The sequence below is a fragment of the Hipposideros armiger genome, unplaced genomic scaffold (genome assembly GCF_001890085.2).
Source record: "Hipposideros armiger isolate ML-2016 unplaced genomic scaffold, ASM189008v1 scaffold_71, whole genome shotgun sequence".
Lineage (NCBI taxonomy): Eukaryota > Metazoa > Chordata > Mammalia > Chiroptera > Hipposideridae > Hipposideros > Hipposideros armiger.
The window spans coordinates 2,542,796-2,566,024 of NW_017731421.1; the positions used below are offsets into that span (position 1 = coordinate 2,542,796).

General features: G+C 44.8%; 1 protein-coding gene across 4 annotated transcripts in view; it reads right to left on the reverse strand.

Moving 5' to 3' along the window:
- ABTB3 (ankyrin repeat and BTB domain containing 3) overlaps window positions 1-23,229 on the reverse strand; it is a 297,350-nt gene that overhangs the window by 93,702 nt on the left and 180,419 nt on the right. For all 4 annotated transcript variants that reach the window (XM_019642633.1, XM_019642631.1, XM_019642634.1 and 1 more), the window contains exon 3: window positions 18,932-19,136. In XM_019642633.1, coding sequence (XP_019498178.1) covers window positions 18,932-19,136 — 205 coding nt within the window. The remainder of the gene's footprint in view (window positions 1-18,931; window positions 19,137-23,229) is intronic.

The following is a 23,229-nucleotide window of genomic DNA, read 5'->3' on the forward strand; positions in this document are numbered from 1 at the left end:
AGATTCAAACATCCAATGGGTGGTTGGACTAGACGACTTTTAGAGTCCCTCCGTACCTTAAGAGCCCAGCGCTTCAAATTTAACTGGTTGGCCACTTTAGCAGACTCTTTTTAGGATTGGGCCATTGCATTATTTTCATAATAATTCCCTGATGCTACTTTCTCTCTCCAGTCCTTTCAGACTGCTGCCAGGATGGACGTGCCAACGTGTAAATCTGGTCATCTGCTATAAATGCCTCAGCATGGCCATTTATTAACTGGCCTCACCGCACATCTTCATTCTCTCCTGCTCCCACTCCATGCTTGTCCCAGAAGCAATGCGCTCCAGCTACACCAAACGACCAGCCATTTCTGGAACACATGTGTTTGCTCACATCTCCCTGCCTTGGCTCCTGCTGTTGTTTCCACTCTGTTTTTACCCCTCCATCCAGTTAAGTTCTATTTATTAAGACATTGATTGAATGTTGCTGCCTCTGGGAAGTAGTCCCCAAGCGGTCTGACAATTAAGTTCACGAACTTGTTGCAACAATGTTGCTAACCTTTTTTGATATCAGAAGGATCATTCATTATGAATTTGTACCAACTGACAAACAGTTAACTAAGTTTACTATTTGGTAGCGCTGAAAAGGCTGTGTGAAAAAGTTAGATGACTTGAACTTTTCGCCAACAATTCATGGCTCTTGCATCACAACAATGCACCAGCTCACACGGCACTGTCTGTAAGGGAGTTTTTAGCCAGTAAACAAAGAACCGTATTGGGAAACCATGCTTCCTCACCTGATCTGGCCCCCAATGACTTCTTTCTTTACCCGAAGATAAAGGAAATACTGAAAGGAAGACATTTTGATAACATTCCGGACATCAAGGGAAATACGACGACAGCTCTGATGGCCGTTCCAGAAAAAGAGTTCCAAAATTGCTTTGAAGAGTGGACTAGGCACTGGCGTCGGTGCATAGCTCCCCAAGGGGAGTCCTTTGAAGGTGACCATAGTGATATTCAGCAATGAGGTGTGTAGCACTTTTTCTAGGATGCGTTCGTGAACTGAATTGTCTGACAGCATACATTTCCTTCTGCCTCTATAGCACTTTGTACTTAATTCCATAATACTATTTACATCACATTATTGTTATAATTTATGTCTTTACCACCACCCCAACAACATTGTGGCAGCATGAATTATTCGTCTTTGTATCCCCCAAACTTGCACACAGCAGCACTTGGCCACTACTCAAGATGACATGTTATGTTAGCGCCCTGGTTTGTTCTGTCTCCTGCTGTGGACTGTCAGCTTCATGAGGGCAGGGCTTTCTCCTGTGCTCTGCTGTATCCCCAGCACTTAGTAGAGCACCTGGCACTTTGTAGGTCTTCAATCAACATTCTTTGAGAGAATGAGGGGATGTACGGTACAGCATGGTAACTATAGTTAATAAGACTGTGCTGTATATTTGAAAGTGGTTAAGAAAGCAGATCTTACAAGTTCTCATCAGAAGAAAAAACATTTTTGTAAGTATGTATGGTGACAGATGTGAACTAGACTCCTTGTGGTGATAATAATGCAATACACACAAACAGCAAATCATGTTGTACACCTGAAACTAATTAATGTTACATGTCAATTATATCTCAAAAATAAAATAAAATAAAATAAAATACTTCCCAAGTCTCTGACAAAAAAAAATTCTTTGAGTGAATGAATGTTTGTTAAGTGAATCCATAAATGTATGGTTGAATCCTGTGGATGTGCCTCGCTTAAATTCTGATGGGTTTCCCGCTTTTCTCTGAATAATAGTTCACTGGAACGGTTTTATAAAGACTAAATACAATGATAAAATTGGCTAAATGTGGTTTATTTCAGTTGTATTAAGGGTAGGAATTCCACATGATTAAGATTCAATGAGAACCAGGCATGGGTAAAAACTATGTTCAAAGTCAGGTCCAGGACCCTGGCCAAGGCCCAGAATAAATTCCAGTGACCCTTCAAAGACTTCAGACTCTGGGAAAGTCAGAAATAAAGTCAGAAATAAAACAGCCAGTAGGACCACATTCCTCTAGAATTTAGATGTCCCCTATAGCTATCTGCCACCACAATGAAACTGGTGCCAAGTGGGAGGGGCTGGCAGAAGTGTCACTAGCCAGGGGCTTTTGGAACATCTTACAAGGCCGCCCAGTTCTAGAACAGGCAGACTCACACACTAACAAGTTTTAAAATTGCTAAGTGGGACTGTTCATAGTGCTTTTCCATTTGGAGGCAATAAGGGCAGACCTGAGATATGGCCAGATTAAAACATTGTATACAGTCTATAGTATAGACTCTATACCAAGGTGAAACCCAATGCAGTTCAGTTCAATTCAAATAATTCAGTTTAACAAACATTCACTGAGCTTCTCTTCACACATGGACTAGAAACCAAATTCTTCCACATGCCCAAAAGGCTCTGCACGGTCTGACCCTGCCCACCTTGGACTTCATCTCCTCCATCTCCTAATACGCTCACTCATTCTGTTCCACCCTCACGAGCCTCCTTGCTGTTTGTTCCTTGCATGGCCAAGAATGCGGTTTTCCCAAGGCCTTTTCCCTTACTGTTCTCTCTGCCTGGCAAGATTGTTTTTTTCAGATATCCACGTGGCTTACTGCCTCACTTCCTTTAGGTCTCTACTCAAATGCTACCTAGCATTTAGCTAAAATAGCATCTCTCACCATTTGTACCTGGTTTGAGTACCCAGTTTTATTCCTCTATGTCACTTATCATTGCCTGATAGTTTATTATTTATGCTTTTGTTCCTTGTGTGTTTCCCCTAGTATAATAGAATGTAAGCTCCATGAAGACAGGCATTTTGGCTGGCATAGGGTAGATGCTCTCTAAATATCTGTTGAATGAAGAAATGAGTATCTGCTATTTACTAGCTTCTATATTTATTGCAATATTGCAGTATTGCAATAGTCCCAGCCCTCAACGAACGCCTGGTCTAACATGAAAACCACGAGAAAAGAAGCTCTTTGAAAAGCTTTATGAAGCTATTTGTGAAAGAATGTACAAAGTCTTAGGAGAGAATCCAAATAATCAGCTGGAGTTGAAGGGAGTGGGAGTGTGTTGGAGGGGAGAGAAGGGCTTGGAAGAAGATTCCAGGCAGAGGAAATCAGATGAGGAAAGGCAGAACAAGTTTGGGGGACTCTGTGCAGACTGGAGTAACTGAGGGGACAAGTAAGTGGATGAAGATGCTGTGGTGCAGGAACTTGAATGATGATAAATGCATGAACACGGAGGGCCATTTATGCAGCAGGCTGATCATGTGACTTGTTCCCTGTTCATTGACTGTCTCTTTGGAGTAAGGGTCTATGCTGAGTCTTGTGGAGGACGCAGGGATTTAAAAAACCTGGACCCTGGTGTTCTATCTAGCAAAAGAATTTAGTGTGGCCACTTACCCCCACTTTCCCAGGGCAGTGCTATTGCAATACGTCTGTTGGGCTGTCCTTAATTATCCACGTGTACTTGTTGGTTCATGACTTTTGATTGGTGGATTGGAGCATAAAGTGGCCATCAGAGAAGGAAGGGCAGATAACCATGATGCAAAGCCGACCATGGAAAGTGCCTTGTGAGATCGTCTTAAAAACTGCTCTGGGGTGAGGGAGGGCTGTGGCTCCAGGGAAGGGCTGTGGAGGCAGTGGAGCCTGCAGTCCATGTTAGCATTTTCAACAAGTTGGTCCTTGGTTCTATTTATTGATTTCCTTTTTTCTTTACAAAAATGATCTTTCCACACTGTGCTGTCATAGGGTCTGGAGAGTGGCCGTCCGAGGGGTGGGATTTTGTGTAGGGAACTAATAGAAAGCATTGTGACCAAAGACTGCCCAAAGCGCTCGCTCCAGCCTTGGCGTTGGAATTTTTCGGTGAGAACAGAAGCCTGGGAAAATATCCACCTTCTTTTGCCAGCATGTTCTGTCTCAATCCCTGGGCAAGCCTGAACCTGACTGGCTGAATCATGACAGACTCACACGCCAATGTGAAAGAACCGAGGAAGCCTTCATGGGCAATGCTTCTTACACATGCGGCAAACATAAAAAACAGAGCAAAAACTTTAAATGCAGAATTATAAACCAACACGACCACCAAACAAACAAACAACTTCTGGAATTGTGGAGACTTCCTCATCAAGAGACGTGGCCAAGTGCCTATGCAATGAACTCTATACAAGGGACAAGCTCAAAGCTAGCTTTCTGATGGTGCGTAATATCTCCTCTCCATTCTAGAAGCAACACAGGAAGGAGGGGGCGGATCTCCAGGGATCCCTAGAGCAGCCCTCTGGTTTCAATAGGGCTGCTCACTGTTGGGCTTTGGGCAACTCTCAAGACTTTAGTTCTAGAGTCTCTGAAGTTGTGAAAAGCAACCTTGGCTGGTCTTCCCACTTCCAGAATCCAGGGGGATTGTACGTGTGGGAGACCCCTGGAAACCATGAAGTGCCTGCTTGTTCCAAGAGATTTTGATGACAGTGGCTAGAGACCTTGCAGGCCAGGAAGGCGCTCCTCCTTAGGTTTCCCACAAGGCATTTCTTCCTGGAAAAAGAAACAGGGTGGGTGGGGCTGGGTAAGCCAGCCTGCCAGGGCTTTCCTTCTGCAATTTCTCCCTTACACAGGCCAGCAGAGGCCTCGGGACTTAACTCCTCAGCGGCTCTCCTCCAGACACATTCCTCTTTATATTTGTGCCCTCTCCACTGGTGTTTTAGTCACGCTACTATGGACAGTTTTAAAAGAACAGCATTTCACAAATTGGAAACAACCCCAATGACCAGTAACCTGGGAACCGTTCGGCAAGTTATGGTGGTGCATCCACAAGACGGGTTATTTTGTAGTCATTACAGAAATGATGTTTATGACTGTTTTATTGAAAAAAAGCTTATACATACTAAGTAAAATAAAAAAGATATAAAATTATATACATGCCCAGTACAACTATTTTTAAAAGCCTCACTATTTGTATTTTCTTTTAAAAAGACAAGAAAATAAATCAAATAATCATTTGGCTGCATCTGGGTCGCTGAACTGTAAATAATTTAAATTGTCTTTCTTTCTCTTTTTTTGGGCACTTGCCAAAATTTAAAAAATGAGCCTATATAACTTTTCAGTAAAAAATACGATAATATAAGAATTTGAATTTATAGCACTTTGTATTATAAGCAGATGAAATCCATGAGGAGAGCAAAATGGAACGAGAGGGAGTGTGATTAAATCAATAAAACCCTAGAAAAACAGCAGACCAGGATACACATAGACACATATAGGCTTCATTTGGGAAGTCAGAGTTTAAAGAATGCAAAATCAACACCGATGCTGTGTCTACTGGGCAAATGACCAGATTTACTGCCTGGGTTATTTTCCTAAACATGTGAAACCCAACTATGTGCTGGCAGCTGTCAATATACTATTTCTGACAGAATAAAAAGGAGCGGAAACTTGGCACAGGGGCAGATGGTTTGGAAGCGGGCTGAGCTGGGAGCGCGCGCTCTGCAGCCAGTCTGTTCCCAGGCACTCGGTCTCCCGCGGGCTCTTGGCATGCTGCGGGGAGCCCTCAGGTTGCACTGGGCAGCGTCAGGGGCTAACTTTTGCTCATGTTCTTTAAAAAACAATTTTCCTGCATGTTCAGAATAGTCAGGTACAGTGCCCAAGGCCCCCACACAGGGCATGCAGAGGGCTGCCAGTTCCATGCAAGTGAGAAAGAACTGGAAATCCAAGGAGGCTAATGTAGTTTTCTTTGGGACCATTAAGCAAAGAGAGGAGGCCAGCTGGTCACATTTCTCACTAGGGGATAGAGAGAACGACATTCAGTCAAGGCCATGCGCTTGTCACCTGTCTTTGGAACTCTTGCAGGAACCTTCTAAGGTCCCTACATCATTTTCAGCTCCATCCTCCTGCTGCCAAGCACTTAGACTGCTGTTTATGTCTCCCATGCACTCTGTGCCAGGACCTGGCTGGCTGCCAGGGAGAGCAAGGGAGGATCAAAACCCAGTCCCTGCCTGTGGGGAGCTCAAAGTCTGGCAGCAGATGCAGACATGAAAGCAAATGACGCCACAGCAATGACTGGGGCCACACAAGAGGTGGTCAAGAGGACACAGGCCTTGGAATCACAGAGCTTGGGCTCAACCTCCAGCCCTGCCACTTACTAGCTTCGCTGTGTGACCTCGGGCATGTCCTTGAACTTCTCTAAGCCTCACTCTCCTCATCTATAAAACAGGCAGAATGACTGTATCTCAGAGGGAGATTGCGAAGCTGAAGTGGGGTGATCTGGAAAAGCGCTCGTCCCAGGGCCTGGCACACATTGGCACTCAAGGGTTGTTAGAATCATTCCCAGAGGGCTTCATGGAGAATGGGGGGCAGGGAGCAGCAAAGGTTTCACGGCAGAGGTGAGGGTCCAGCTGACTCTTGAAGCGTGGGCAGGCCTTTGCATTTTCCTAGGCTTCTCCCTTTTGTCTAAACCTTCACCCGAACGCCACTGTGGAAGGAACAAGGGCCCAACATCACCTGCAGGGCATTGTTCTGTCCCATGCACTTTCAACTCAGCAATGATACTTAAATCTATTTAACTGTGGGTAAGGCACGGGCACCATCTCACTCCTATGGTCTTGATGCAGAGGGGATCCTGTGGCACAGACGCCAAGGTGCAGCTGCTGAATGGCAGGGACACCGCAGAGAGCATTTGGGGCAGGGTCTCTTTACCGACCTGTAGAGAAGTATTTCCGTTTTTAATAACTGGCTTCACATCTGCACCTCTGCAAACCAGCGGAAGAGCAGCCTGGCTTCTCCTCTCGTCTGACTCAGTTGGCCTATGATACATGGTTCCTCCCTATGTATCTAGATATTTCCTACCTCGGAGCCTTTGCTAGCAGCTCCCCAACCCCTCCCCAGAATGCGTGATCTTAGCCGTCTTCCAAAGTCTCACTCAAAACTGCCTTCCCTGATCCCCGTCAGCAGCTTATCTACACCTCCCTTCTGACCCTTTGCACTTTCTTTCTTTGACAATAAGTAAGCTGTGCAGGACAGGAGCCACGTAAGGTCCCCTGGGTCCCCACTCCCTAGGACAGGGCCACTTTGGGGCCCTGTGAATTTGGGCAAGTTATTTATGCTCTCTGCCTCACTTTCTCCATCTATAAAATGGGGATGACTAATAATACCCACCTTATGGGGCTATCATGAGCGATAAATGAGTTAATTCATATAAATTACTTGTAAGGTGCCTGGCACATGTAAGAATTTGATGAACACTAGCTTGTGCTATGCTTAGAGCAGGCACTCAATGCACACCTGAACCACATGGCCAATACAAATAAAATAAAGAAGTTTAAAAATTACAAAATAAAATACAAATGGAAAAGCTCAAGTAGCACTGAGGTGAAGGTTTAAGTGGCAGGGTCTGTGTTTATAGAGACAGCAAGAGCTTCAGGTTAGCTTGTTTCTCAAAGGCTTTTAGCTACTCTCTGATCAGATGAAGTCATGTGATTATCATTCCATTTGCATGAGCAATATTTACTGAGGCCTAAGCCATGGAGAATACTAGAAGGAAAAGGGAGAGGTGGGGGAGCATATTAAAGCAAGAGTGTTAAGTTCCTATGAGAAGATAGACAGCAACAGCGTAAGACGGTGCTACTATTCTCCTAAGGTTCTTGTGAGGACTCGGTGACTAACGCTCTTAAAAGAGAGCCTATGGCCGGCTGGGTGGCTCAGTTGGTTCGAGTACGAGCTCTGAGCAAAAGCATTGCCGGTTCGATTCCCACATTGGCCAGTGAGCTGCGCCCGAGCTAAGCTGCCAACGGGTGGCCGGATGGCTCAGCTGGTGAGAGCGCATGCTCTTAACAACAAGGTTTCCGATTCGACTCCTGCATAAAATGGTGGCTTGCCCCCTCTCCTCCCTGCAACTAGATTGAAAGCAACGACTGGATGAATCCTGGAAAAACACAATATTCCCCTTCCCCAATTCCCCAACACTGTTCCCTTCCCCAATTCCCCAATAAAATCTTTAAAAAAAGAGAGAGCCTAGTGCACCGTAAACACTTGGTAAAACTTGGTGGTGATGGTGAGTGAAGATGAGGTTGCTTTAAAAGACAGATGAATGATGATCAAAAAATGGAAAAGGGGACTATGCTTCGGCAGCTGAGCTGGTCCCTGGTTCCTACACTCGCTCCTTACCTTACTGCTTTGGGAGTGCTGATTATCATAACTTCTCTTTTGTTTTGGAGGGGCCCTATCTGCATTGATTCTCTAGTTCAGTGCTGTCCGATAGAAGTTTCTGTGATGTTGGAAATGTCCTATATCTGCGCTGTCCAACACAGGAACCACTAGCCACAGGCAGCTATTGAGTATCTGCAATGAAGCTGATGGTACTGAGGACCTGAAGCTTTAGTTTGATTTCATTTTATTTCATTTAAATTTAGACGTGGCTACGGATTATCATACTGCAGAGTGCAGTGCTAGTTCCTCAGTCTCTGTGATAAAGAGAAGGTTCTCCTTTCCTTTCCCCATTAAATAAAAAGAAGCTGGTGTCAGACCAGGCCAGACTGCTGTGGCAGCCGGTTCACTGGGATTCACAAAAGACGTGGATACTGAAATGAACAAGTTTAGCACATGCTTTTGATCAGACTAACCCCGCTTGTTAGCAGAGGGGGCTGTTTTTAAACCTGAGTCCCTCTGTACATCACCTTAGTTGCACCTTAGTTAGGAGCAACCTCTTCCTCCTGGCTGGGAAAAAACTCCAGGGTAATTGAGTCTAAGCTATTGACAAGCCCTGGAGGCTGGAGGTGTTTCATAGCCCTGAAGCCAGAGAGGTTCCGGATTTGCTTTGCTGCCTCTCCCTGGAGAGGACACCTGCCAAATCCTGCCTCACCTATCTATGCCTTGCATGCTTGTTGCTAATTTGCTCTCCCTCAGACACTTTAAGATTTGTTGGCCACCTCATTAGGCTAAAGCTGATCATTATATTCGGATGCTCAGCATCTTCCCTGGGCTGATGCTCCAAAGCCTGGGAGTCGTGCAGGCTGGCCGCGTCTGACCTCTGGAATCCATTCCTTTTGGCAAACTGCAAAAGGATCCAGCATCTTGTGAGGTAAGGGGAATAGAGCCCCTGCAAGGCTCACGCCAGCCCTGGGAAATATTTATCAGGCACCTATTAGGTGCCAAGCTCTACCAGAGACAAAAATCATCACATGTGCTTATTTGTTGCCCTTATGTAACTTGAAAATGGGGGTTGGAGTAGGCCGGGGAAAAGAACAAGAAACACACAAATCCTATCAATATTTTTTTATTCACAGAGTGGTCAATCCTCACCTGGGAACTTGCTAGAAATGAAGCATCTTGGGCCCCATCCCAGATCTGAAGAACAGAATCTGCATTTTAACAAGATCCCAGGGAATTCAAATGCACATTAAAGTACGAGAAGCACTGCTATAGTATACATTCAGTTATAAGCACCATGACAGTGAGAATAATAATGGCCATGATCTATAAGGAGCCTAATGCATGCTGGATTTTAAGTGCTCTCTAACACCTATACAAAGGTGTGACAATTAAGTTCGCGAACTTGTTGCAACGATGTTGCTAACCTTTTTGGATATCAGAGGAATTATTCATTATGAATTTGTGCCAACTGGACAAACAGTTAACCAAGTTTACTATTTGGAAGTGCTGAAAAGGCTCCATGAAAAAGTTAGACGACCTGAACTTTGTGGCTCTTGCATCACGGCAATGCACCAGCTCACACGGCAATGTCTGTGATGGAGTTTTTAGCCAGTAAACAAATAACTGTATTGGAACACCCTCCCTACTCACCTGATCTGGCTTCCAGTGACCTTTTTCTTTACCCAAAGATAAAGAAAATATCGAAAGGAAGACATTTTGATGACATTCAGAACACCAAGAGTAATATGATGACAGCTCTGAGGGCGATTACAGAAAAAGAGTTTCAAAATTGCTTTGAAGGGTGGGACTAGGTGCTAGTGTCAGTGCACAGGTTCCCAAAGTGAGTACTTCGAAGGTGACCATAGTGATACTCAGCATTGAGGTATGTAGCACTTTTTCTAAGATGAGTTCGCGAGCTTAACTGTCAGACTTAAGTGCTATGTGTGTGTACATGTGTATCTGTATATGTGTGTATATATATATATATACACACACACACATCATACACCTAATAGCTTCATAACAGCCCTCTGAAGTAGATTCTATGGTATCTCCCATTTTATAGATAAGAAAACTGAGGCTCAGAATGGTTAAGAACTTGTCCAAGGTCACACAGCTAATAAGAGTTAGAACCAAGGTATTAATTTAGGCATTCTGACTGCAGAATAAAAAAATAGCCAGAGATACAATTAATGTGCAATGAAGGTCCTTAACGTTATTTAAAAAGCTTCCAAATAGCACTTTCCTACTAAGTAGCAATGAGGCTTAATTGTCTCATCTGTAGGTGCAGTCTGCCTCACAAGTTTGATGTAAGGATTAAACTCAACTCTGTAAGTAAAGTGCCTTGCATAGCACATGGCACATAGTAGGTGCTAATCAAATGTCCATCACCTTCCTTGTACCTCTGTCAAGAAAGGTGACTGTCAGATACCACTCTGGTTGCCTCACCTCCCTTCTCAGAATGCCTCCTGGTTCCTCTCTGCTTATAGGAGGAAGTCCTGACACCTTGGCGAGTCTCACAACCTCCTTCCAGTCCAGTTTGTTGCTGCCTCCAACGCCTCTTCAGAAAAAGGTCTCGCTTTCTTTTCTCTTGTTTCCTGCCCCGCACCATGGCATATACAGTAAAACCTTGGATTGCGAGTAACTTGGTTTGCAAGTGTTCTGCAAGACGAGCAAACATTTCTAATACATTTTAACGTGGTAAACGAGTGCGATGTCTTGCAATACGAGTAGTTTGTTTCCGGAATGAATTACGCTCACAAACCAAGGTATTGCTGTATTCTGTTCCTTTAGTGTATAGCTCCCTTCCCCAGCATTCATTTGATATTTTTGATATTGAGAGACCTGCTCAAATGTGAAGTTACTTAACCTCACTGCATCTCAGTTTCCTCATCTGTAAAATGGGCAGAGGTAAGGCTAATCCTGTCTCAGGGGGTATCGTGAGGATTGACTTAGTTAATACACATACAAGTACGGTATGTAGCGCAGGGCCTACCACATATTAAGTGTTGATTAAAATCTCTTTTATCTGAGAAGATGTCAACCTAGATGAAAGGAGTAAATAATAATTCCTGCCGTTTATGGATAAACCTGCTATGTGCCGGTGATTGTGTGTGGCACTTATATAAGTTAGTTCACTAGTCATTGAAACAGCTCCATGAAGTTGGATTATTAATTCTTATTTACAGCTGAGGAAACTGAGGCCTGGAGCGTGTGAACAGTAGAGCCAAGCTGAGGGCTGCCTGAGTTGACACTGGCCACACAGCTCTCTGGATCAAGATCTGGAACACATAGGTTTCAGACTCAGCTCTGTTCAGTTCCAAAAGCATTTATTGAGTACTTACTACATGCTATGCACAGAGCTAGGCCCTGGACACTTAGCGCAGCCGGAGGTGGTAGGGAAGGGTTGTTGGAGGAGGTGACACCTGAAATGAGTCTTGAAGGATGAACTGATGGAGGTACCCAATCATGGAGTAGAAGGGAGATAATGTTCCAGGAAAAGGGCAAAGCATGTGCAAAGGCACTGAGGCACTGCCTTGCAAATCCACTGCAAATGTGCTTATGACTCCAGAAAAGTCCACTCATCCGTCTAGGCCTCTGTTTTATCATTTTCTACATAAAGCATGCGTGACAGGCCTGTTCCCAGATCTCTCTTGACTTTTAAGCTCCATGTCCAAGGATGGAACAGTCCACTGAAAAATCATGCTTTTGAAGGCTACTCAGTGATACAGACCAACCATGGATAGGGTCCTTATTTTGTGAAACAACCAAACAAAACTGCATATACACAGAAAGCTAAGGTTGGGAGGAAATGCCCCATATGATCTCAGTGCTTATTCCTGGATGCAGAGACTATGGGTGACTAAAAATTCCTTCTTCATTGTTTTTTTTCTTTTTAATTTACCACATTTTATTTAGTAAGTGTGTTAGTTTTAAATCCTGGAAACATTCATAAAGATTATTTAAAAAAATTCTAGGGATTAGGGATGAGGCTTTCAAACATTATTATTTCTTTAAAACCATAGCCCATCAATACTAGCAAAATGGCCTAGTGAATACAAGCACAGACCAGGGCCTGACTCCAAGACTTCAAACACTAGTTCTGCGACTTTAGCTATATGACCTTGGGTAAATTAATCAACTACAACTAATATAACTGAAAAAAAAAGTTTCACAAAACATACTTACTTTGCCACATGTAAACTACTCCAATTAAAAAAATTTTCAATTCTAGTTCATTTTTGTAAAATTCAGGTCAGAGTCCACAAGATCAGGGGTTAGCAAAATATTTCTGGAAAGGATCCAATAGTATTTTCAGCTTTGTGGGCCATTTGACCTCTGTTACAACTAATCAAAAGTGCAAAAGCAGCCATAAACAATATGCAAACAAATGAGTGTGGCTGTGTTCCAATAAAACTTTATAGAAACAGGCAGTGGGCCAGATTTGGCCTGGGGTATAGTTTGCCAGTCTCTGCACTGTACTGATTTAATGGCCCATTAATGAGCTGTAACCTACAGCTTGAAAAATATTGGCATTAGAGCTGTTTTTACTCTGGCCAGAAAAAATAAATTGCAGCAATGCTCAAGGTACAAATGGATCATGTTTTAAAACTCTGATTCTTAACGGAATCATTTAAAATTCAATATACATTTTCCCCCCTTAGAACCACTTATATGGTGGTTGAGATGCCAGGTCAGCCCCAAAGTCCACATATACAGCCCCGCATAAAACAGGTCTAATATGTGGTCCTCTCACTCTAGCATGTCCCCACTCATCAATTGACTGCATTTCTCCAGGACCCACTAGCATTGGGCTGGGCACTTTTGTGCCAGATGTGTGATCACTGTCCTTAGGAAGATGAGGAAGTGTAATTCTTCCTCTGGGTAAAGGTTTCTGCATCCTTGCTTAGGATGCCAGGGACAGCTATTGAGGTTCCCAGGGTGTTTAGCCCAAGGAGTCCTTATGTTGGGGGGAATTTTGGTTCTCAACTGTGGTGTGTAAACCAATCAGTTGTGAGATATGTGGGTAATAATGATTGGAAATACTGATTTGTGTAAATGATTCACTTGTGTGTTATTTATTAAAAAAAAAAAAGAAAGAAAGAAAAAGCAAAGGGAAAGAGTGTAGTGGAATTTCGTCAACTTTTTCAGCTGCCTAGAACCACTGGTGACCTTACTATAGTTGGAGAATTTCCCATATTATTAGTCCGTGATTCAACAAGGTAGAATGTCACTCTCCGACTCCCTTGCAGCTATGGTGCTGGCATGTGACCTGGGCTCCAAGCAAGTGTTATGACATAGGTGAAATATGGAATTGACCAGGGTGGTAGCAGAGACATACAGCTTTCAGGTGAAATGGTAACAGAGGTCCTGCTTGGAGTGTCCAATGCCCAGCATCAGTGGTGAGAAGGTCAAGTGTCTGTGCCCAGCCCTGGAGGCTGTATGGTCTCTGCTGGAGCAGTCCTGGGGTGCAACTTGGGCACTGTTCCAGCTTGTGTAGCCTCAAGTCTGGTTGCCCAAAAGAAGTCTTCTTAAGCTCTATTAAACATTTAGACTCACGGGACTACTATAGGTCACAGTTGGCCCAGCAGGACGTCATCAGATGTTCCTTCTAGTGAGACTCCTAATAGCAATTCACCCAGAGCTATCCTCTGCCCAGATGACACTCAGGTGCAAGGAGATGATATCCACTTGGGTGGTTGTGGCAACTTCCCTGGTTTATGAACCCCAATCTCTCCTGTAACAACTTCATAAAAATAGTTTCCAAGCTCCCTGCAATGACATTACCAGTTATAAGGGTCAGTGAATTCAAGGAAGCCCAAAGCTCTGGATATTTATGAGGTATTTATGATACTACCAAGCTAGATCTAATTTGCCAATCTACGGTCATTCTGACCATAAGCAATGTTGCTTAGCAACACAGTTGATACTGCAAGTTTTAGAGGTTTCCAGGGGAACAGAGCTACAGAATTAACCCAAGGTCATATTCTCATGCAGAAGGGGAAAGGATGTGGTAACCTCTGCCTCCACTGGATCTCCCAGAGATTTCCTTTCTGTTTTAAGCAGTCACAGTAGACGCAACTTTTACAACTAAGCATTCCTACTCGTAATGCTGCTTGTAGCAAGGATAACTCCACTCACCCAGCTGCTGATACATTCCTTCACAGGAAAGAATAAGCAAGTTATAACTAGAATGCTGGAAATTTTGCATAACCCTGGGTATGTCCATTGGAGTAAGTTAAAATTTGAATATCACTTGTCACATATGCTACAGACGAAAAAGCATTAAGAACTGATGTGTTGGGGTGATTTTCCAGTAGGGTGAATGTCTTGGAAGATGTCTGTTGTATTTGCTTTATTAACTCTATTTCTTCAGGTATAAATTCTTCCATTTGTTAAGACTGTTTTGTTAATCCCATTAGTTTTCCTCAAATAGTTGATTGGTGATTGTATACTTGTTTGCAGTTGAGATTCCCCTGGTACAGAGTGTGCCACATCTGTTTGTACAGCAATGGTTACAAAAGGCGTAAGAGCTGCCACTGCCTCAGTATAAATTCAGGTTTGTTTCCAGTGAGACTGGGGAAGAGCTGAACTACCCAGCTGTCTCGTCTTCTAGGCGAAGCTAATCACTGTCCCTCTCAGGCATTACCAGATGTCTCAGGAACAAAATACTTCTATGCATCCAACTGTTTTTTTATTTCGTGGTAACAAACGACCAAAACCCATCCATGGCAAACACATCTAGGAATCACTAATAGTTCCAGTAATGACATAGGGGAAGAAAATCTTATCATTGATTTAAGATGATTCCACTTAAAAAACAGCAGCCTCATGTGGCCCCTCCCATTAAAATTAAGGTGTTTACCTTTATCATTATTATTTGGAAATAATATTTTTATTTATATATTTATTTGGAAATAAACATTGCCTAATCATAATCTTACAAAATTTACTTGAGGTTTTTTTTTAATAAATAAAAATATCAGAGGTACATGAAAAATTTTAGAAGCTCAAAAAATAGTAGCCAATGCTCTGGAAAAACTTAAATTACAGAAATTTCACATTGGCACTGAGCTGCTTCAAAATCCCACAGTGAAACAGGAGACTCTCCAAAACAAATGCAGTAACTCTAAAGCTGTGCCCACATGAGAGAGGAAAATGGGACATGTAAGCCTAGTTCCAAATACTCCAACCAAGAAAGGCTCTTCTGACAAGGAGAAATGGTTTCAGGCACAAAACAATCCATATTTCAGTCAACAGATATTTCCCAGGCTTTCTGCTGGGCATGAACAAAAGCAAATGATATTCAGCCCCCACTCTTGAAAAGCTTATAGTCTAATGGAAAACCATGAGCGCCATGGATGGCCCTACTTGACTTTGCCAAAAGAGAAATAGAGGGTCAAGGACACGTTGTTTGATCTTGGGGGGGGGGGAAGGAGACAGAAAGAGAGAGACCAGCAACTCCCAATTTGTGTCCCACCTCCCACTGGAAATTTCTTGTTTCAAGATTTTGGTATGGAGTTGGTGTCAACACTTGACTGAAACAGTTAACCGCCCTCTCTCCTCTCATGTGCGTTTTCAGATGCTAAACACCAATGCCTAGTCCATCAGGGAATAGGAAGAAATAGCTTTTGTCTACAAGAATTCACATACAGGCTTCTATAGGGACAATGATAACAGATTTTTAGACCAACAAAAAAATGTGTAATATCAGCTACTGTTTGGGGGGTGGGGAGGTCCCCTTGTGCCAGGCGTGGCGCTGGGTGCCTCAGCTATAATATCTAATTCATTGCTTATGCCAGTCCCGCGAGGCTGGTCTTGTTCTCCTTCTACAGTTGAGGAAAAGAGGTTCAAAGAAGTGAAAAGACTTGTTCAAGGCCTCAGAGCTAGAAGAGCAGAGTTGGGCTCCAAACCCAGAGGTCTGACTCCCAAATCCATACTCTTTACAGAAAACCAAAGTGAACTCAAAAAAATGTCAAGTTCCACTTTATGTTTTGTGTTGTTGCCTGAAAATTCAACCAAAAAGGAGTGAAAAGACCAAGAAAACTGACTCCGACAAATTCTGGGACGTGTTCTCTTTACGCTGCTCTCCCTTGCAGCTCGTGTCTCTTTAAAACTTGTCCAAGAGAATTTGGAATCCTTAGATGGTCTTCCTAGACTTATAGCCATTCCAACTACACTCTGACTTCTGAAATCGATTCCAGAAGGGAAGATGGAAACTGCATATTAGAAAATGTAACAGGAACCGTGCAACTGTGTTGAGTAGGGGGCAGGGCACATGTCACATGATGACGCGATATTATATTTTAGAAACTTCAGTCTGGTGGCCGTGAGGAGGACGGAGCTGGTCAGAGGATATGAAGCCTCCCATCCAGGGAGACCATTTAGAAATGAAATGTAGTAACAGAAGTAAGAGGGAATGGGGTCCTGAATCATACCGTAGCAGCAATCTGGTGGGGAAAGGAATAGAGACATGAGAGAGATCACAGACGTAGCATCAGTGAGACTTACTGACCAGTCGGCCGTAGGAGGGAGTGAGGGAGAGAGAGCAGTGTGGAGCTAGTCCCAGTATTCTGATTGGGGTGACGACATCGAGATTGATGCTGATACTATTCTTAGAGACTGGGGAGAAAGAAGGGATGGTCGGTTGGGGGGGAAAGATAATGGCTTTATTTTAAGGTGGTTGTGAGCACTCTACACTGAAATGTTCCGTAGGCAGCTGGATAATAGATTTGTTCTTTCTTTCATTCCACACATATCTGTTGACTTTTTCACTATGCACCAGATACTGGGCTTGGCATTAGGTGTGTGGCGATGACCAAAATAGGTGTGTTCTCTGCCCTCACGAAGCTTACAGGCAATAAACAAACACAAAAACACATGCGTAATTACAAATTGTGGTGTTAGGCAGAAAAGAATAAATGCTCGGAGAAGAAGAACCAGACTGAGAGCATGAGACTTGACAGCGGAAACTGGAGGGGTGAGGGGGATGAGAAGGTTCTGGAGCTTAGGAGGCAACGTCTGGCTGCAGATGGAGAGGGGTCAGGGGTCATCTGCTTCAGGAGTTGAAGACCTGATGAGAGGGGTGAGTCACAGAAACTGCTATTGTACAGGCTGTGGGTGGGGGGCGGGGGGCGGGGCTGAAGACCTAGGCACCCCACAGGCCAGTGGTTTCCATTCTTTCAACCCTCAGGATTCACACTCTTAGAAAGCAAAGTCTTGGTGTGTCTGACGTCTGACTGATGCTATTTTCTGCCCAGGGACCATGGAAATTTTGCCACCTCTCATCCTGGGCATGTCTGGCACATGAAAATAGACACAGGGTACCCACTGATTTGGCCTGGATTTCAGGAGATCTGAGTAATCCTCTAAGTTAACTCCAGACTGGACTGAAATATTAATGCTAACTTGGGGTTCTTTAAAAAAAAAAAACAAAAAAGGCAACTTCTGTCTAGCCCAGGCTCCATCCCCTTTCCTTAACTGAAAACCAAGAGATGTGGTTTGTAAAGGAGCCCAATTAAGCCCTAATCCATCCTGGCAGAAACAGAGCATCCAATGAGAATTTCAAAACAACTTGGAACCATTTAACAAAGAAAGGAAAACTGCATTTGAGCCCAAATGGGGAGTTGTTCAGCAACATGCAGATAATATCTATAACAATAAATTATCTGCAGCAATAAAAGTGAACATTTATTGAGCACGTACTATGTGCTGGGCACTATTCAACTCATCTCATCTTCAAACAGCCCTATGAAGGCACGACTCTGAGTAGCCCTATAGTGCAGATGAGGAAACTGAGGCACTTTCCCAAGGCCCCCTGGCTTTTATTAGAAGAGCTTGGACTTGAACGGGAAGTCTGGGTCACGGAGCCTACTCCTTGAACCACTGTTGTGATAAACAGGGGTCAATGCTACAGTAGTTGGAGTAAACAGGTCTGTGTGGAGGAGGGGGCTGATTTGTGGGACCCTGTGGGGAGATGAGCTCTGTGGATCTGCTCCAAGATGGAGAGGGGATGCCTCCAGGCAGCCTCCTTTCCTCAGGGTGGTTTTCTGATGCCCTGTCTCTGAAAGGCTGAAACCATCCTCAGAGAATCCTGGGGTTTTCCAGATAGAAGGGAATCTGGGAACCACTTAGTTCAGCCGCTGGTTTACAGATGGGGAGACTGAGGCACAGGGAAGCAGAGGGACACCACCAAAGAGCAGCAGAAGCTGGGTCAGAGGGACCTTTGTCTCCCAGGAGACGCTCCCTTCCCTCTCTCCTATTTTTCCTTTCCCGTGAGGATTCTGCTTCCCTGATCAAGCCGGTCTTCCGCCCACCTGAGAGGCCCACTCTGGTTGATCCAACGTCCCCACCGCACCCCCAGGCCCCAGAGCAGCAGGATGACATGAAGATAAGACACCTCCCACCCAAGGCACTGGCATTCCCCCAAAGCTGCCTTTGTAAGGAAGCCACCCTGCACCAGAGGCCCTCACACCTCCAAAATCTGCAGGCCTGCTCTTCTGACCCCATACCATTTTTACCTTGAACTGGACTAGCCCAAGACAATACCATTTCAAAGACGTGACCAGGGTCTCAGGTACCCTCTGAGGGTACAAGGTACCCTTCTGGAACCCTCCAGTGAATTTCTGGGCACGGGGCAGTTCTGACCCCCACATCTCTCCCCTCCCCAACCTTGTGCTTCCCTGAAGGTGGTACCCACTCTCCCATGACAAGACAGTGTTGGCCAGAGGGCAACTCCTCTCGTAGGCCATCCAAGGCGAAGGCAAGTCTTACCTTTCCACCTGGAGGTTGACTTTGGAAGGCTCCACGTTGGGATTTTCCCATTCCATTTGCGGGCAGTGCATGAAATAGCAAAGGGTGTAGAGGGCCTCGGGCTCCCAGTAGAGCGCCCCCTGCTTGTGGTGCAGGGGGGTGCCGTTGCCGTGATGCTTGGCATTGAGGGGCTGCAGGTGATGCATTGCTCGGGACACCAGGTCACCTGCGGACAGAAGTAAGATTTCAGATCCTTCAGGCAGCAAAGACAGAGAAGAGGTGCACGAAGATCTCTGAGAAATCCTGTTTTATGGATAAGGAAACTGAGGTTCAAGGTCACGAGATTAGTGAGAGGCAGAGACGAGATTCCAGTCCGGGTCTATCTGACTCTAATGCTTGTGCTCTTCACCCCACACTGGCCTAATGCAGCCTTGGCCAACTCCAAGTCCATCTTGAGGCAATTTGGCATCATGCAGCCACGGTGGTCACGAATGTTCTTTTACCCTTGATTCAGTAATTCCATTTCTGGGACTCTGTCCCAATGTTAGAATCCAAAATGCAGCAAAATCTTTATGCACAAGGATTTTCACCCAAACCTTATTTACAGGGTCCAAAATTTGACAAAGCAACAAATGTTTAAAAATAAGAGCGTGGTTTAATCAACTCTGGTACATCCACATGATAAAATCATAAACTTAGGCAGTCATTAAAACTGTTTACATAGAGGTACAATATCATGAAAAAAAATCCTTATGTTAAAATGCTAAGTGGGGAAAAAAAGTGAAATTTAAAATTGCATACAGTGTGAGTGTGATTAGGATTATGCTATTAAAAACTATGCACTGAGTAAATACCAGAAAAAAAACACACCAAAATGTTGACTAAGGATTTCTCTGCCTCATGGGATTATGGGTGATATTTCCTTCCTATTTTCCTGTAGTTTCCAAATTTCGAATTATGGCATGTGCTACTTGGTATTATCAGAATAATAAGCTTACCGAGGTGGTGTGTTTATGTTCTTAAACCTTCCTCTAGGGTCAGGTTGGAGTGCATTCACCTTTCCATCTGTTTTTCTTGAGAGCTCCCATAAAAAACAACTCAAAACAAGAAAAATCAAAAGGGAATGGAGACGTGGCCAGCCAAGTGGCGCGTTGGTTAAGAGCTAGCTTGGGAGCGCGAGCTCTGAGCAGCAGGGCCGCTGGTTCAGATCCATATGGACCAGTGACACTGCTCCCTCTACAACTAAGATGGGGAACAACAGCTCGACCTGGAGCTGGGCTGCCGTGAGTTGCCGGCGACGGCGTAGGCTGCAGCCCCTGCTGCAGTGCACTGCCTTGAGCTACCGTGAGTTGCTGGCAGTGAGCGTGAGCAGCCAGCGTGAGCTGCCATGAGCCGCCATGAGTGGCCGTCCAATGGCCGGAGACCGATCTGCCTCAGTTGGGAAGAGCGCAATGATGATACCCACATCTAGTGAAGGCTAGTGAAGCGACGTCCTCCATAACTAGACTGAAGAACAAAAGGACAGCAACTTGTCTGTTCCCCTTCCCCGATTCCCCAATGCCGTTCCCCTCCCCCAATGCCCCAATAATAAATAAATAAATAAATAAATAAGGGAATGGAGAAGAGAAGAGGGTCTGTGTTTAGGGCTCCTGTGCCACCCCTCCATCCCCCAAAACACTGGGAAGCCTCTTGCCTCTGGTGGGCTGACCATTTTCTGTGAGCATCATTTAGCTCGCCCTGTACTTCCAGGTTTCCTGTTTTTGTTCTTGTTTTCTCACCTTAGCGTGTGCCCTTTCCTTCACTCTCCCAATGACTGAAGACCTTCAAGGCTGTGATCAAATGCCACTTCTTCCACGGAGCCCTCCAGAATGGCCCCAGTCAGAATCAATCTCCCCCCTTCCCCGGTGTGCCCGGCAACACCTGCCAAGAAAGGCTAACACATCACTTGTTTAATTCTGTCGTGTTGCCCCGTTAATTGTCCACATGTCTGCTTCCCCTACTGAGCCTCAAGGGCAGAGACCAGGAGACTCATTCATTGTCCTGTTCCTAAAGGAGCAGTGTAGTGTAGTGGTTAGGGATATGCTCTCTGGACTCAGACTGCCATCACCAACCATCAGCTTCTTCCTCTTCTCCTCCTCCCCCTCCTCCATCATCATCATCATCATCACTATCACTATCATCATCATCAACACCATCATCATCATGATCAGCCCAGTCCCTGGATCAGAGGCCCTAGGGATGTTTCCGAGCAGGGCTGGACCTGGGAGATGAAATTGGTACAGGGATTCTGCCATCACTAGCTCCATTTTAAACCCCACTCTCTGTATGCGCTATCTGCTGCTTCATCGGTCAGCGTCATGAACTCCAAACAACAAATCACTTGTAACTAGCCGCCCTGAGTTTGGGCAGCTGGGGTTTGACTCTAGGAACCTACTTGAGAACCCACGTCTAACCAGGTCTCCCCAATGTCAGCCATTTGGGAATCACCATTGGGACTTCTCTCGTATCTGTGTGCCACAGGTACAAATTTATTTATTTAATAGTTTTCTTTAAATTGGCCCAGTCTTTCACACACACATAAATTCATTTGAAAAGGAAACCTCATATCAGTGCCATAAATGGAAAAACCAATATTTTTCTAGCACTCATAAAAAATTCATAGCAATTAAAAACTGAAAGTGTTTTGCATGTAGCACCTACAATCATCTCCCGGGCACCCTTTGGGAAATGCCGCTCTACCCTGCCAGCCGCAGGCTCTGATCAGTGCAGCTCCCACTAAGCTGTCCTCCTGCCTGCCAGATGTGACCACCCTGGGACAAAGGGCCACATTCCAGCGGGGGCTGGGGGCGGGATTCCTGCCCAAGCCTGTGCTTAGACAGCACCCTCAGGCGACCCTGTTGCTCAGAGCTCATGCTCTAATCAACTGAGCCACCGGCCGGCCCCTTCTCTCTTCTTCATTTCATCCTCGGTCAGCTACCACTTACTGTAGCCCGTTTTCCAAACCTCCCACAACTCTGGGCCTGGAGGCAGCAGCCCTCTCCTAAAGGAGCTCATCTGCGGTTCAGACAAGGAGAGAGGCCTCCCCTTGTCCAAGCAATAAGGGCTGTTTTGTTTTCTTTTGTTTCTGTTGGCACCGAGGAGAGACAACCCAGAAACCCTTTTTACACACAAGTTGTAAATTACTGGCCCCAATTTTGACTGCCTCACTGAGTGGGAGCAACAAGTTCACAGTTTGGTGTGAAAAGACAACAGGAAGAGGTATTTTTCAAAGAAGCCCTCAGTTTTTTTCCCTTTAAACAACAGAAAGCAATTACGATAATTAATGACTGTCCAATGAGGGGGGGTTAATTGGGAGCTTGGGGGCAAGACTGGGATGTCAGACAGAAAGAGTCAAGATCTCGGAGGACATGAAAATGGGATTGGATGGGACCAACTGCAAAAGAGAAAAACCAGTGCCTCTGCGTTCCCCCCTGGCCTCAGTGGAGGACACTGGGTGGGCCCCGTTCTCCCAGGCTTATGCACTGGTTCAGGGAAAGCGGCCAGACTGTAGTCAACTGTGAAATCCAGTGCATCCCTTTGCAAATTTCATAGGGCTCGTGGTTAATGAATCACCAGCCGGTGTCAGTTTGAGGACCTTGTGGTATCCTGATTTAGTTTCTCATTCAGATATTTTGGACACACAGAGGTTCAGTTCCAGTTCGCTGAGTTCAAAATCCAGTGCAATGGAGGATTTAATATTTGACTGGGGTTTTGTGGCGTTCCCCTCACCTGTAGCTTTTCTGCGGCTTTTGTTTCACAGTCTAGTTCACTGTGGGTCATTCATTTATTCATTTGACATTTGACAGATATTTCCCAAGCTGTGGGCGATGTGTTAGGTGCTAAGAAGGCAAAGCTGAATTGGCCACAGCATATCAAAGAGGAAAAAGGAAAAAAATAGGTTTGAATTATGATTCTGCCGCTTACTAGCAATGTGTGGCCTTAGGCCAGACATTTATCCTTTGAAGTCTCAGTTTTCTTATCTGTGAAATGGGAATGGTATCTTTAATGTATTTAAAGCACTTGGCACAGGTGCTCCAGACACAGTGGGTGTATTTCCACCCCAAGCTACAACCAGGCTGGACAAAGGTGGCTCTGGACATCACTGTTGATCAAGGCAGTTCTAGATTTTAATATGATGCCCTGAAGACAGAGGCAGGGTCTGTCTTCAGGGAGAAGTCACAGCCTGCAAGAGTTGGGCCCATCTAGGTGCTGGAGAGGTGCTTGGTAACTAACCTTTGTGAATGTTCACATCTCTAATTTAGTTTCGAGAAGAGCATCGA